A 13,765-nucleotide genomic window follows, 5' to 3' on the forward strand; every position below is an offset into this window, starting at 1 on the left:
TCAGCGACATCATCTTTTTTCAAAGCAACTTGGTAAAGATCTAGTCTGTTTCTATCATTTCTCCACAGGTGTCCAAAGGGAGCTTCCATAAGCGGAAGTTTGTTGTTTAGTCGTTAAGCCGTGTCTGACTCTTCGTGACCCCATGGACCAGAGCATGCCAGGCCCTCCTGGCTTCCACTGCCTCCCAGAGTTTAGTCAAATTCATGTTGGTAGCTCTGATGACACTGTCCAGCCATCTCGTCCTCTGTCATCCCCTTCTCCTCCTGCCTTCACACTTTCCCAACATCAGAGTCTTTTCCAAGGAGTCTTTTCTTCTCATGAGATGGCCAAAGGATTGGAGCCTCAGCTTCAGGATCTGTCCTTCCAGTGAGCACTCAGGGTTGATTTCCTTTAGAAATGATAGGTTTCTTCTCCTTGCAGTCCAGGGGACTCTCAAGAGCCTCCTCCAGCACCACAATTCAAAGGCATCAATTCTTCGGCGGTCTGCTTTCTTTATGGTCCAGCTCTCACTTCCATACATCGCTACAGGAAAAAAAAACATAGCTTTGACTATGCGGACCTTTGTTGGCAAGGGGATGCGGAAGTAGTGTCTATTTCAGCTCTTTCTGTTATAACTCTACCGGCTCTGCCATCCCTGACTGACAGCAGAGCCATGAGTCTCCGCCCCTCTTTGGCGATTGGTGGGTAGGAGCTGGCCTGATGCGTGAAATACTGCCGCTGTGGGGGGGGGGGATGGGGGGAATTGCCGGAGTAGATCGAGTTCTTTTTGTTGCACCGCTTTGAGGAAGACGCTTCGCTCCCGCCATCATGACCCAGGTAATCCCGGCTGGGGGGAGGCTTCTGATGCACTGGGTGGGGGGTGGGAGGAAGGCTGCCTGGCTGCCAAACCTAGAACCTTTTTCGTTGGGGTTTTAAGAGAAAGCATGTTTAAAATTATATATATAGTATATAACTTATTATATATATATATATATATATATATATATATATATATATATATATATATATATATATATATATATATATATATATATATATATATATATATATATATATATATATATATATATATATATATATTGCACACATTCTCCTGGCTGGCAGGGCAGGGAGACTGAATGGAGCTGCTCTCCCGCTGCCCGAGCCTTCCCTTCGGGGCAGCTGCCGGCCGGGCCCCCGCCTAGGCGAGGCGGTCCGAGTCCTCTTCCTTCTCTCCGGGGCGAGAAGAGCGGGCGGCCGCTTTGTTGCGAAATGTTGGCTTGTCCCCGTCGTGGGCCTTGTGGAATTTGCGGAAGCTTCCTTCATTCATAACGTGATCAGAGGTGAAATGGTGTCCAAGCGGCGCTTTTTCGAAAATGCAAGTTTTACTGGGCATCACCTTTTTGTGGACTGCCTTCCGTGATGGGCTGCGACCCGTGTGGCTTTACACTTTGGAACGCCTCTCGGTTTTGAATTTGGTATAAACTTTTTGTGGAGGTTATCCCATTTCATCTCATGCATATAGAGTATAATCGACAAGGAAACGATGCCAAATAAAAACTTCCTGGTTTGCTACTGTAGACTAGCATAGTTTCTCTCCCCCACCCCACCTCACCCCACTTCCCCAGAATTATATTGTAGTAATATGATTAGTAGGCACTAAAATTGAGATATTATTCCCCCTCCCCTTTATTTGGCTGCTGGTGTCTCTGTAACTTTCAACGGATGTATTAAAACTCCTTTTCTAAAAGAAGGCATGCTTTTGAGTCTGGGTTTCATAGACTACTCATGTATCCCAAGGATCAGAGTAATCCCTGTTTGTAAGAACCATTTAAGCTGAGCTCTGGCTGTCTAAACCCAATCGTGCAGTTTTAATGAGCACTAAGCAGTGGTAAGCCCTTTCTGAATAATATACCCTGTGCCTAGAAAACCTTGGAAAGGTTTGCCATGAATCAGAATCAAGTTGATTGAATGCTCAAAGCTGTGGTTTAGGTTTGTTCAGAGGCCTGAGCTGCTCCATGAAGGTGTCCGATTAAAAAGAAGTTTATATTGGCCTCTGGGATCCTTGTATGAAAAAAAATTTCAACATATTATTCAGTGTATGCAACAAAGAACATATGTGGTGCCCAAAAAATGTTTGTTTTGAGATTGCAGTTCCCAGTATCTCCCAAGGCTAGCAGACTCTTTCTTTAAAAGTCAGTGAGTGTTATAAGTAAAAATATACAGTGTTGCTACATGATGAAAGATGATGTCCACTCCTAATTGCTGTTCACTGCACCTGCATCAGCAGTTTGATACGTGATATCTGAATGCATATAATTCTTACACAATTTGTCAGTGTGGCTTGTAGAAACTAGTCTTATTCAAAGTAATTGTGTAGCAATTCAACCCTGAAAGCAATTCTCAGTGTTTCTCCTGCCAAGTGTTGAAAAGGTAACTCATTTCACAACGCTCCCAGTGTAGGATGATTATCAAGTGTCTGATTGCCATTCTGTTTGCTCAATTAAATTCCCATGCCTATTTGGTAAGGCTGCAATCCTAAGCGTGTGTGCTGGGAAAGCTAGTTGACCTTGGTGGGCCTTGCTTCAACATGAAGACAAGCATGAGACAATCCTTTCATTGTATAGCATGGGGCTATAAAGTGATGAAACAATGAGTGTATAAGGCATTTTTTCATCTCCTGATTGAAATAGGCAGAATTTGAAAAAGCTGCGGAGGAAGTTAAGAATCTGAAGTCAAAACCAACAGATCAAGAAATGCTGGAGATCTACAGCCACTACAAACAGGCTACAGTTGGTGATGTAAATACAGGTATGACAGAATAGGCTTAAATTTGGAAGATACTTGTTGGACAAGAAACAATGGGAGAACTCTTGAATCTTTCAGGCTAGCCTAGCTTTCTGAGTTGTTTCAAGAACCATGTGCAGGAAGTTCACATTTGTGATCCTCTTTGCTGATAGGTTTCATGGTGTATGGAATTTTTGTCTACAGCGTGGACTAATGTGAGCATGTACAGTATTCTCAATACGGAGCTCTTTCATGCCTAAGGAGGCTTTGCCTATAGGTCAAAGTCCCTTAAGTCTGTGAGCATCTTGTTTACTTGAAAGCAACTTGTTTGAAGGTTGCCATTGATGACCATAACCAAGGTCTCATATCATAATAATAAAAGTGTTACTTAGTACTACATATAAACAGAGCATGAAGCTTCAGCTAAACTTTCTTGTCTGGGATGTATGCAAACATCCACAAGCCTTTGAAAATACACAAAGTGTGTCTAAATTGTTTCTTTAAAAATAACCCATGAGGCAGTTATAATCATAGAAACATGAAGTTGGAAGGGGTCTACAAGGCCATCTAGTCCAACCCCCTGCTTAATGCAGGAATACAAACCAAAGGAGAAGAGTAGAACTGTGCCTGTGAAAATGTGTCCCTCCATTTTTCAAATCTCATCACTGTGAGATCCGTGGTTCTGTCTGTTGCACCATCATTTAGAGAGATACAGTGCCTTGCATCCATCGAAAGCAACCTGTAAGGAAATGCAGAGGACATTGGTCGTAGATAGTGTGCTCTGTTGGCAGACATCTGCAAGCACAAGAAATTTCCCTTACCCCACACCCAGCCATCAGCTTTTCAGAAAGTGTAAGGAAGGGGAATTTGACCTATCAGCGGGGTCTGTTCCACAGGTGGAATGTTACCACTGGACCTATTTTTAGGATTCTTCATAGTCTTAAAAAAATTGGACTGATCCTCCTAAAATGATAGAAAGTCCAAGGGTGGTTTGTCTTGGAGTACTGCTTGCAGAAATATTCTACAGTAAAGCACAGCAGGAGTCAATATTGTCTCATTCTTGGAAGGCCTCCATCACATTGGGAAATTTGGAAATGCCACTCTAGTTCAGGGAGTTGCCTAACTAAAGATTCTGGTCCAACTTGCTATCAGAAAGCTTGGGGCAACTTTCAGAAAATTTTATAGATTTAAAATGTGAAGAAGGAGCTAAGAGAGAATCTGACTCAGATTTGCTTTTTTAAAAAAAACTGCAAATATCAATTTGCAGCACACCATAAAATGAGGAAATAACCCAACAAGAATACGCCACTGTAATATGATGGGAGGGGCAGTTTGATGTAGGAAATAGAGTATCAGACTAGGACTCGGGAGACCGGGGTTCAAATGTGCACTTGGTCATAGGAACTTAGTAGGGAGCAGTAGTAAAACTCCTTATTGGCATACTTCCCAAGGTGAATGCATTCCACCAGGTGGGTCTCGCAAAGAGAAGGTCTACCTCTGTGTTGCCTCTGAATAGATATCTGTAGGCCTTGGCACAGACTACAGGCCACTCGGCTGTTGATATTGAAGCAGGTGTTTGTCCTGAGTTGCATGTAGCTTTGTATGGTAATAATCTTAAACCTCACTTGGTAAGAGAGTTGTTTGAGGGTGGGGTTTGATAAAGGCCTTTAATCTAGCATTCACGAAAGGGTATAGTGGCTGCTGGAATTATGGCTGCAGCTTTTGAACTGGTAGTGATGTAAACAAGAGAGTGGTCTCCCTTACAGTGGAGCTTCCTGTTGGACAGAGTCACTGCACTTCAGGATTATAGCCAACTCCTTGTTTTTTTTCTGGGAACGGTATAGTATGCTGTTATAGTATCTTTCTAGTTATATGGGATATGGGGAGTATGTAACTTTTGAGTGATCCAGTAAAGACAGTATTCAGCACAGAACACCTGTGCGAGTCTGCTTCTGTAGGTGTGTTGCTACCTTAGTACACTCCTCAGCATTCATCAATATTTGCGAAACACATGTTGAAAGCTTCACTTAGTTTCTGCTTTCAGTTGCTGGAGATGAGATAGCAGTCTAGTGCCTTACTAGTTCAGCGCTTGAGCCTAGCCTTGAGCATTATGCTTGGATTTCGTATCTCAAGAGGAAGGCAATCTTCCTGATGCCCTGGCAAAGGAGAGATGGAGTACTTATAAATTGTTGTGTCCAGCCAATTGATTTCTACTCCAGAATCTGTATTTTATGTCATATCATGTTGGCAAGGAAGGGTTTTTTGAACATTCTTGCAGGAGTATGTAAAAATTGGTTAAGTAAGGATGTGCCATAAGTATCTGTGTGAAAGGGCCCCAGAAATGTCTTTGGGGGCTGAGAGAAAAAGATGCGTGTTGTATAATTTTAGAAACAAACAGGCATTTGGCTTTGTGCTCATACAGAGCATTATGCAAACACCCTTCTTGTAGTAATCATGAAAACAAATGCATATACATGGGGCAAGTCTTTGTTATTTTGTTTAACAATGTCAGGCGCCATCTGATCTACTAACACGCTTACTGATTCAGAGACTATCGGGGAACTGACCTCCTTTCTGAAAGTGCACAAATCGTACATAAAGTGAGGTAGAAAGTCTTAGTTTTGCTTTTTCTGCAACTTTTACCGAAAAGGGGCAAAGAAGTTGTATAATGTCGTTGTACTAAGTAATAATGGCCTTCCCTGTCAGTTTACTTCCCAACAATGCTGATACTGTTTGAGATATTGAGAGGAGGAAGGCAATCTGACTCTCTTGGCCGATCTACAGGCTGGCATCTGTGGTGGCAGGCTAAGGACAGTCACCTCACTTTTCTCACAGGTGGCACTGCCAACTAGCGCTAAAGGTCACTCACTGTTCTTTAGAAGCAGCTTGTTTTCTTTCATGATCATATGGCCAGTCTTCTTACACATGTTGAATGCCAATTACTTTGAAATGCTCAAGTTCTGTAAGCCACAGCCCATGGCCCTGTAGCCTTTCCCTCCCCCCCCCAGCCCAAAAGCTGAGGCGTGGGAAGTAGATCAAGAAGCAGTATTGACACATTTTGGCCTTTTTCCCAGAGGCCTCTGAAAGAGCGGGAAAGTACAGTTTGCCATTCTCCAGAAGAACAAGTTGCACCAAATGTTACCTCCTTCCCCCAAAAAAGAAGTTGTGATTGGGCAGGTTGCCATGGAAAAGCGATCTGTCCTTAGTGGCCTAGTCACTAGAACCTAGCAAAGGTGGACATGATTTGACTGAGAGTCGGTAAGGTCATTGTGGGCTCTTTGTTCAGTCCCATTTTAGGATGAGATTGTCATGTGTTCTTGCAAGATGTTCCCAGGAATTACTGAGAATCCAAGGGCCTTGAACATCTGAAAGATAGACCTATATTGAAAGTAAACTTGTGCCTTTGGCAGAGGTAATGACCACCAATGTTACTTTTAAACACTGGTCAAAATATGTTGCTTAGCATTGTGAATCATACTACAGTAGGCCCATTGAATCACTGAGAATTTGGTGAGTCAACTCGTCTGTACCTTCCATTGATTTAAACAGGCTTACCCTGACTTGTGATCTAAGGTCATCTCACCTCCTTCAGAATCCCTGTGAGCATCATATGTCAGAAGTGACTTGATGCCTGTAGCGGGCCACTCTGAAGCCTCTGCCAACTCAGGCCTCCAGGAGTGCTCACTACTTTTCTTCAACTGCTGCCACCAAAGATTATTCAATATTTAAAAAGGACAAGTGTTTCTTCCAAAACAAAACTTGTTTATTGATATAATAAAATAAAATTAGTAAATCACAGGTAGATAATCAAGTTGTAAATCACTGTTTCTCATTCGTTAAATCACACAGACTTTTCCTCTCTGACTATTTTGGCTCACAGGCCTCCAAACATGCTCATCACTAACTCTCAATCCATCTATCCATCTCTCACACATCACACACCCCTATATATATTCCAGCTCCTCCCCCTTCTGCACCACCCTCCGTCCCCTCATTGGCTGATGTTCCACTGCCCAGCTGTGACGGACAGGTGAGAGCAGGGCTGTATGTTACAATGCCTCATAACAGCAATAGTATAAATAACTTGTAACTGTCCAATCTATCAGAAAAGGTGTAAGTTGCACATCTTTGACATCACAACCTGGCTAACTTGCAGCAGAGAGCTACTTCCTTGGACCAAAAGCACATGAAATTTGGTATCTTTTTTTCAGGAGGGTGTGTGCTAGATGAACCATTGCTGAGTCCTCTTAGATAGTACTAGATTTTACTCTGATTTGGAATGAGCTGAGTTGCCTTCCATTTTATATATAAAAATTATTTCACATGTCACTTTTCTGGAACAATAATTAACAAAACAAATGTTTAACTAATCAGCATACTCTTGAGCAAGGAACAAAAGTGCCACATTGACTAGGCAGTCTTAAGACTAAAATGTCTTTGCAGAGGAAGACCAAGAAACAACATCATCAGTAGCAGATTTTCATTACTTGCTATAAAATGACGTAATTTTTCAACCAGGATGCTAAGTTTAATAAGAATAGCCAGAATAAGGTCTTCATTAGATAGTGAGATCTTATCTACCTTGATGCAACCTAAAGCTTCTGCTATCACAGATAATATGCACGCTTGACAAAATTCAAACATGCTATTGGCTCAAGGTTATATTTTTCATTTAATATGCTTTTACAGCCAAGGGATATATAGACTCATACTGCTTCCAGTGTCACAATGAACATGCATATCTGTTCCAGAAACATCTAAAATCCCAATGGACAGCTTGATTTCTAATATTAGTGTGCCTCTTTTTAATACTGAATTTGCTTTTTAAAAAAATGTTTTAAATAGGATTCCACCTTGCAAGCGAATGCAGCTTAGCTTTGTTTGTGATAATGCTTTAATGCAACTGCTGGTATAGGATAAAAAACAGTGTGTGTGCCTAAAAACTCTGTTTGAAATGTTGTGTTTCAGAACGTCCTGGAATGCTTGACTTCAAAGGCAAAGCCAAATGGGATGCCTGGAATTCTTTAAAAGGTAAATCTTGGCAAAGATTGATGAAATGGCAGCTGTGATCAGAGGCATAGAGTGGGGTGACTTAACCAAGGCTTGGGCTGCAAGTAGAAGGGATTTCATCCTGTATACCCTTTGGCAGGCTATATATATTGCCAGTATTAAATGCAATTGACCTCTGCACATGCTTCAGTTACACAAGGGAGAAGATCTCCAGAAGTTATCTAAAATTATAATAAGCTAACTTGTTCATAGCCTTTAGTGTTGCTGTCTAGACAAAAAAATTATTGGGATATTGTTTCTGCTGCTGGCTTGCTGCTGATCCCACCTAGCAAGAAACTGATACTTGAAAAGGGGGTTTTAAGAAGATCATGTGTACAAACCAAAAAATAAAAACCTGCGGTTACCTGGAACTACTGGGAAGCTGCTTCAGTCAACCCCTAGAGCAGGGATGGGCAAAATGTGCCCCCCCCCCAGCATCTCCACATTCCCCAGAGACTAGGGGCAAAAAACTGCTCAAAGCCCACAAGCACCCACTAAAGAGTCTGAGAGGCAGCACTGCCATGTTGGAGAGGCACCAGCCACCTTCCATATCCACAAAAAATGTGACCAGCACAGAATGTGCATTAGACATGCGGCTTCCCTTTATGTTGGGCTGCAACTTCAGAATTCATGAAGCTTGCCCACAAGCAGAACCTTGGGAGCTGCTGCTCAAGAACAGTAATTTGAACAAGAGCTTTTTTTCATCTCCGTGCAGGGCTCCGTCCCCTATCTGTTGACCCTTCCAAAAGAAAGAAACGGGGTGGGGGGGCTCGTGGTACCTGGGAGTGGTGCAAAGGTTCTTTGGAGTCTGAAGGGAGCATGGGATGGATAGTTCTTTGTGAGGCTCACTTTATAGAGTCTTATAGGCAGCGAGACTACCTGTCCCATGCTCTTTTGAGACTCCCGTTGAACCCTTGTGCCAACAAAGCCCCACGTGGAGGTAACTGGGGAAGGGGAAACAGGACCTCAGTGTTTAAAAAGTTTTCTGCAGCAGATTAATTCTCTCTACTCTGGAAATAGCCAGAGTTCTGTTCACAAAGATGGCAACTCTAAAGCCAGCTAACTAGAAAGAAGCATTAAGGTCAACCCACAGAAATGTAGCTGTAAATTACTCTTGCAAATCATGGCTGTTGGCTGCCTTTTCTTCTCCATTTAACAAGTTCATAGAGAATTGAAGCTTTTGCTAGTTACCTAGCTTTAGAATCTAACTAGACTATGAAATGCATCTTTCAGCCTGAATTATCATTTCTGTGGCATGCCACTGCTAAAAGATAAACTCACCCACATTTATGCAGAACACGATCACCAAGGAGCCCTTGTGTAGGTGATGTGATAGCTTGCCTTCATGAGGCCTATGCACCTTACATGCTGTATGTTAAGATGGAGGCATAGAAATGTAATGCATCCCCTTTATTGTATTTTTGTTCATCTGGTTAATCTCTCTCTCTCTGTTTTAGGAATGGGTAAAGAAGATGCAATGAAAGCATATATAGCAAAAGTACAAGAACTGAAGGAGAAATATGGGATGCAGTAAAGCCCCACCCGCATGCCTTAATGGAAACACGCCTTACTAATACTGTGTATAGTGAAATTATGTATTGCACAGCATGGCCGCGCCAAGCAGTTGGTGCCACTTTGGAATGAAGAGCTGTGTAAATCTACTTCTAATGGTTTATAAAATAAAACAATCAAGTTCATAAATTTGGCCTGTATTCCTTTAAGCGAGTTTTAACAAATTCCTCCCATCCACTTGCCATCTCAGTTACTGTGGGTCTTCCCTTACAGAGAGTCTCTTTTGCCTGCTAGGAAGCCACTCTGGCCAACTGTCTTCTGTCTGACTCAGCTGTAGAGACTGAGGGGATTGCACTGCAATCCTTTGAACAAATGGAGGTTGAATGTGGGTTGTGCGTAGAGCCCGGTGGAGGTAGCCTCATTAACCACAGCCCAACCAGAGACATTTATTGAGGTTTGTTGCTGCCTCTTGATTGACAGAAATATCAAGGGAGATCGGTCTGAACCATATGCAAAAAAATGTGATGCAAGATTGCAAGGTGCCTGTTTGATCATTATACAAACCCAGTAATTAGGTAGTTTTGTGCACTTAGCTCCTAGTGAAGGAATTTTATCTACTTGCCAGTAGCCTCTTGGACTAAATGCAGTGTTCCTTAGGCAGCCTTAAAGGTGTGAGATTTAGCAGGCTTCAGGGAAGCAACAGCAACTGCCTGTGTACAAGTGATGAAACATGCTCTGTTCAGTCACAGCTGTTTCCTTAAAATCAGAGCTTGTCACTTGGTCCTCGCTTTGTGTTGTCTTGTGTGGGTTCCTAAGGTAGAGTAGGCAATCCAAACTGCTCCAGATGTTTTGTATTGCCTCTCGCATAAGTCCCAGCAAACAAAGCCAACGGTTGAGGATTGATGGGTAAGTTGCTTTACAACCCTTCTGTGGACACCTGTTTCTGGAGAATTGGGTCATGTTGTGTACTATGTTGCAAAAGTCCTCTTCATCACCAGAGGGAGCCAGCTAGCTTTCAATGCAGAAATGAAAGCTCAGTGGACCTTGAACATCTTAACTGCAGCTACTAAGCTTTACAAAGGGCTGTCCACATGTCTTTTTTTAGTATTGCATCAAAGAGAAAAATAAGGAGGATCTCTGCTTTCTAAAATGAGCATTCATTTTTCTGAAACCCAAAGTTATTGGTTCAGTCCAATAGATCTGTTTCACTCACTGTTTCGAGGAAACCAGAGGGATTTTGAAGCTCAGAAGTCTAGAGAGCAAGTAAGGTAGTTGGACACCTTACATAAGAAGTTTAAAGTACTGGGATTGAGAGACCTTCAGTATAACCAAGGCCACTTTCATTTTCTTGGAAGGCTGTCATCCCCTGGTCTCAATATACCAATATAAATGTAGGCTTCCACGATCTTACTATACTAAATGTTGAAGATGAATGAGTGTGGATTCTGGGTAGCATTGCTGTGAGATTAAAGCTGCGTATGGGACTGTTCTCATTTGTTGTAGTTGAGACTTATCATGGGTTGACCATTCAAAAATGCTTGGTCCTGGTCCTGCCTTTTACAGCTGTGTGAATAAATGGCTGGTGTGCATTATTTTAGCCTTATTTGTGCAACAAATCATAATTTAAATGAACCAGAATATAGCTACAAAGACGACCTGCCTCAGAAGACATGGGTAGAAATTTTGCTCTTTTTTTCTGCTGAAAATTTCCCAGTTTTTCTGCCTCCCTATACTGTAGATGGAAAGCTAGTACACATTTTTCCATTTCAGATGAAGTCATTTTTAACATTAAAATAAAAGAAAAACCACTCCACACACCCAAATATTTCATTTGCTTTGACAGATTGCTAGCTTGGGAAGAGAAAATCTCCTCTGAAAATATGGGAAACGGGGATCTTCCCATTGCCCACTGTAGCCTATTGCCACAAAGTGGAAATTAAGCCCTTCTTTTATTTTAGATAGCACTAACTCTCTTCACAGTATTTTGAAAAAGCCAAATAAGTTTTCTTGTCAAACTTGCCACTACCAAGAGTATTCCTGACAGGGCCACGCTTGATGCTCATTCTCTGTGCCTGCCTGTCTTCGCAAAGCCCCTTGTATTCATCTGTCCAGCAACGGCCTCTGTGGCCTTTCTCCCAGAGGGGGTTACCAAGAGCTTCAGAAAGGATAAATCTAGGTGACTCCTGTAGAAGAGTTCTAGGCTGAATGCTTGAACATTGGTCATTTTTTGGAAATTTGACCTATCTACTCAGACCAGAGGGTGGGGAGATTCTGTGTCTGAAATTATTCTTTTTGAAAGGGTCTTCCACTGCCTTTCCTCTCACCGTTGGAATAGTTTTATCCAGAGATGAGTGTAAACATTATTTCCAGAACTGCAACTCCCAGAATACCCTAGCCAGCCAGGGGCCTGGAGTACTTTGTGAACTATAGCCCCAAAAGGATGACTGATCACATCTCAAGGTTTATTGCTGCCTAGTCATATTTTTTATAGTACCCACAACAATATACTGTACGAATGCTCCATGTGAGGAGACAGGGCCAGTTCTGAAAGCTGGATGGATAAGATGCACTGCCCTGAAAACAAACTTGCCCTGGAATGTAACTAAACCCAGTAAACATTTGTGTTCCCCCCACCTCCTTCCCACGCAATCTCTTGAGTTTGATTGTCATATTGTTTCACAATGTGTTGGCTGACTTGCCTTGTTTTGCACAGAGAAGCTTCTACTCGACATCCTGTTTTGACTTACTGCTTCATCCAAAGCAGGCAAGCGCTTCAGTGGTTTGAAGCGAACCAAAATGAAATGAGCTGCTTTCAGTCCAGCTCTTCAGCAGATTCCTTGTATGGCTTTAAGATCGAGTTACTTAATCTTTGCCCCTTTAGATCCTGAAAACCCATGTTTTATCTGTGCCAAATCGAAGCTGTACTCTGCACGGATAAAATGTGAAACCTTAACTGTGCCTTAATCTTATTTGCTCATGTTGTGATGAGCAAAGTTCAAAACCTATTCTACAGCATAGCTGCAAGTATTATCTCAGTCCCATAGCTAGATGGCAACCCTTTCTCTTTCCCCAGCATTGATATAGGAGGGCAACAGCACTGGCCTACCTCACAGAAGAGCTGTAATGATGGGAAAGTTACAGATGTAAATTGTACTGAATACGTGGGATCTGCTAAGCACAAAGCTATGTGGAAGAAAATGATGGAGCTTTTTCACTGACATTATTCTTTGGGCTTTGTTGCCTGGAGTGGTCCACCGAGGCTAGTATTTTCCACTCTGGTTGAAGGAACTCTCTGCCATGCCTTTCCCAGGACACTAGGGCTGCAGCACCTGAGTCCCTCAAGACATTTTGGACCATATCTCCCTTAATCCATTCCTGTCAGCAGTGTTGATTTGGATTTCTGGGAGTAAAGGATTTGATGGGTCAAATATTCCCTACCTCACAGGCGTGATGGGGATGGAACCTGGGATGCTATTTGTGCAAGGCATAGGATTTTATGTCTTTTGCTGGATCTGATGTCAATCTGTATGAACAAGCTGTTCAGAGTACTTTTCTAGGGATCTGTGATTAGGGAGTTCTCCTTCCTTAATCATACTCATAAAGACCTTGATTGCTGTGTTTGCAGGGCAGAGTTTGGACTTTGACAGCAACAATGCTGCCGAGACTGATAAAGGGTGTTTTTTAATTCAGCTTCACACGCTACAACTCAAAGCAGTAACCACTTGACCAATTAAGATGTGCATGCACAAGAGAAGCCCTTTTTATTAGTTTGGGGATAAACTTTTCTCGTAGTCCATCTAGCAACAATAAAACCACAGGGTGCAAGATCAAACTTTATTATCTAAGACCTTTAATATACTCATAGGCATCCTTCAGTCTCGAGACACTATGGTAACATGCTCTGAATCGAGGAGTGTCTCCAGAGCATGAAGCCTGGGTAAAGTAATATGGAGGATAGGCTGTTACCCAAGCAGCAGATCCCCCCTCTCCACATTGCTGAAATAGTCCAATGGAAAGGCAAGAGCTAATACAACTGATTCCAGCAACTTCGCAGGAGTTGGCAGAACAACATGAACTGCCTTCGGGACTCCAGCTCTGGATTTTGCCTCAAGGTTAACTCCTGAAGCCTTTTCCATGAGCGGATATAGCCACAAGGCAGTGGAGGTTTGAAATGGGAGTTTTCCTCATCGCAACATGAGCAAAAAAATAGGAAATAGGAAATAGGAAATAGACAATCTGTGTTGCCAGTATAGTAAAGTAGCCAAAATTCATTCCAGCTTGGATTAAATCAGGGTTGTGTAGAAGCAAAATAAATTAAAGCAAGGTTATTAGGTCCACAACCATTTCAGTTTTCAAATGTGGAAATGCAACGTGAGCCACAAGCTCCCTGGAGAAAGTACATCAGCCATCGTTTACAAGGAAGAACAATTCACAGAAT

General features: G+C 42.3%; 1 protein-coding gene across 1 annotated transcript; it reads left to right on the top strand.

Moving 5' to 3' along the window:
• Positions 1-317: 317 nt before the first annotated feature.
• Positions 318-9,516, top strand: DBI (diazepam binding inhibitor, acyl-CoA binding protein). Its single transcript, XM_072984663.2, has 4 exons — positions 318-816; positions 2,673-2,790; positions 7,735-7,797; positions 9,273-9,516. Exons 1-4 carry the CDS (start codon positions 808-810, stop codon positions 9,347-9,349), a joined length of 267 nt encoding a protein of 88 aa, XP_072840764.1. The 5' UTR covers positions 318-807; the 3' UTR covers positions 9,350-9,516.
• Positions 9,517-13,765: the final 4,249 nt, after the last annotated feature.

This window comes from Pogona vitticeps, chromosome 1 (genome assembly GCF_051106095.1).
Source record: "Pogona vitticeps strain Pit_001003342236 chromosome 1, PviZW2.1, whole genome shotgun sequence".
NCBI classification, from domain to species: domain Eukaryota; kingdom Metazoa; phylum Chordata; class Lepidosauria; order Squamata; family Agamidae; genus Pogona; species Pogona vitticeps.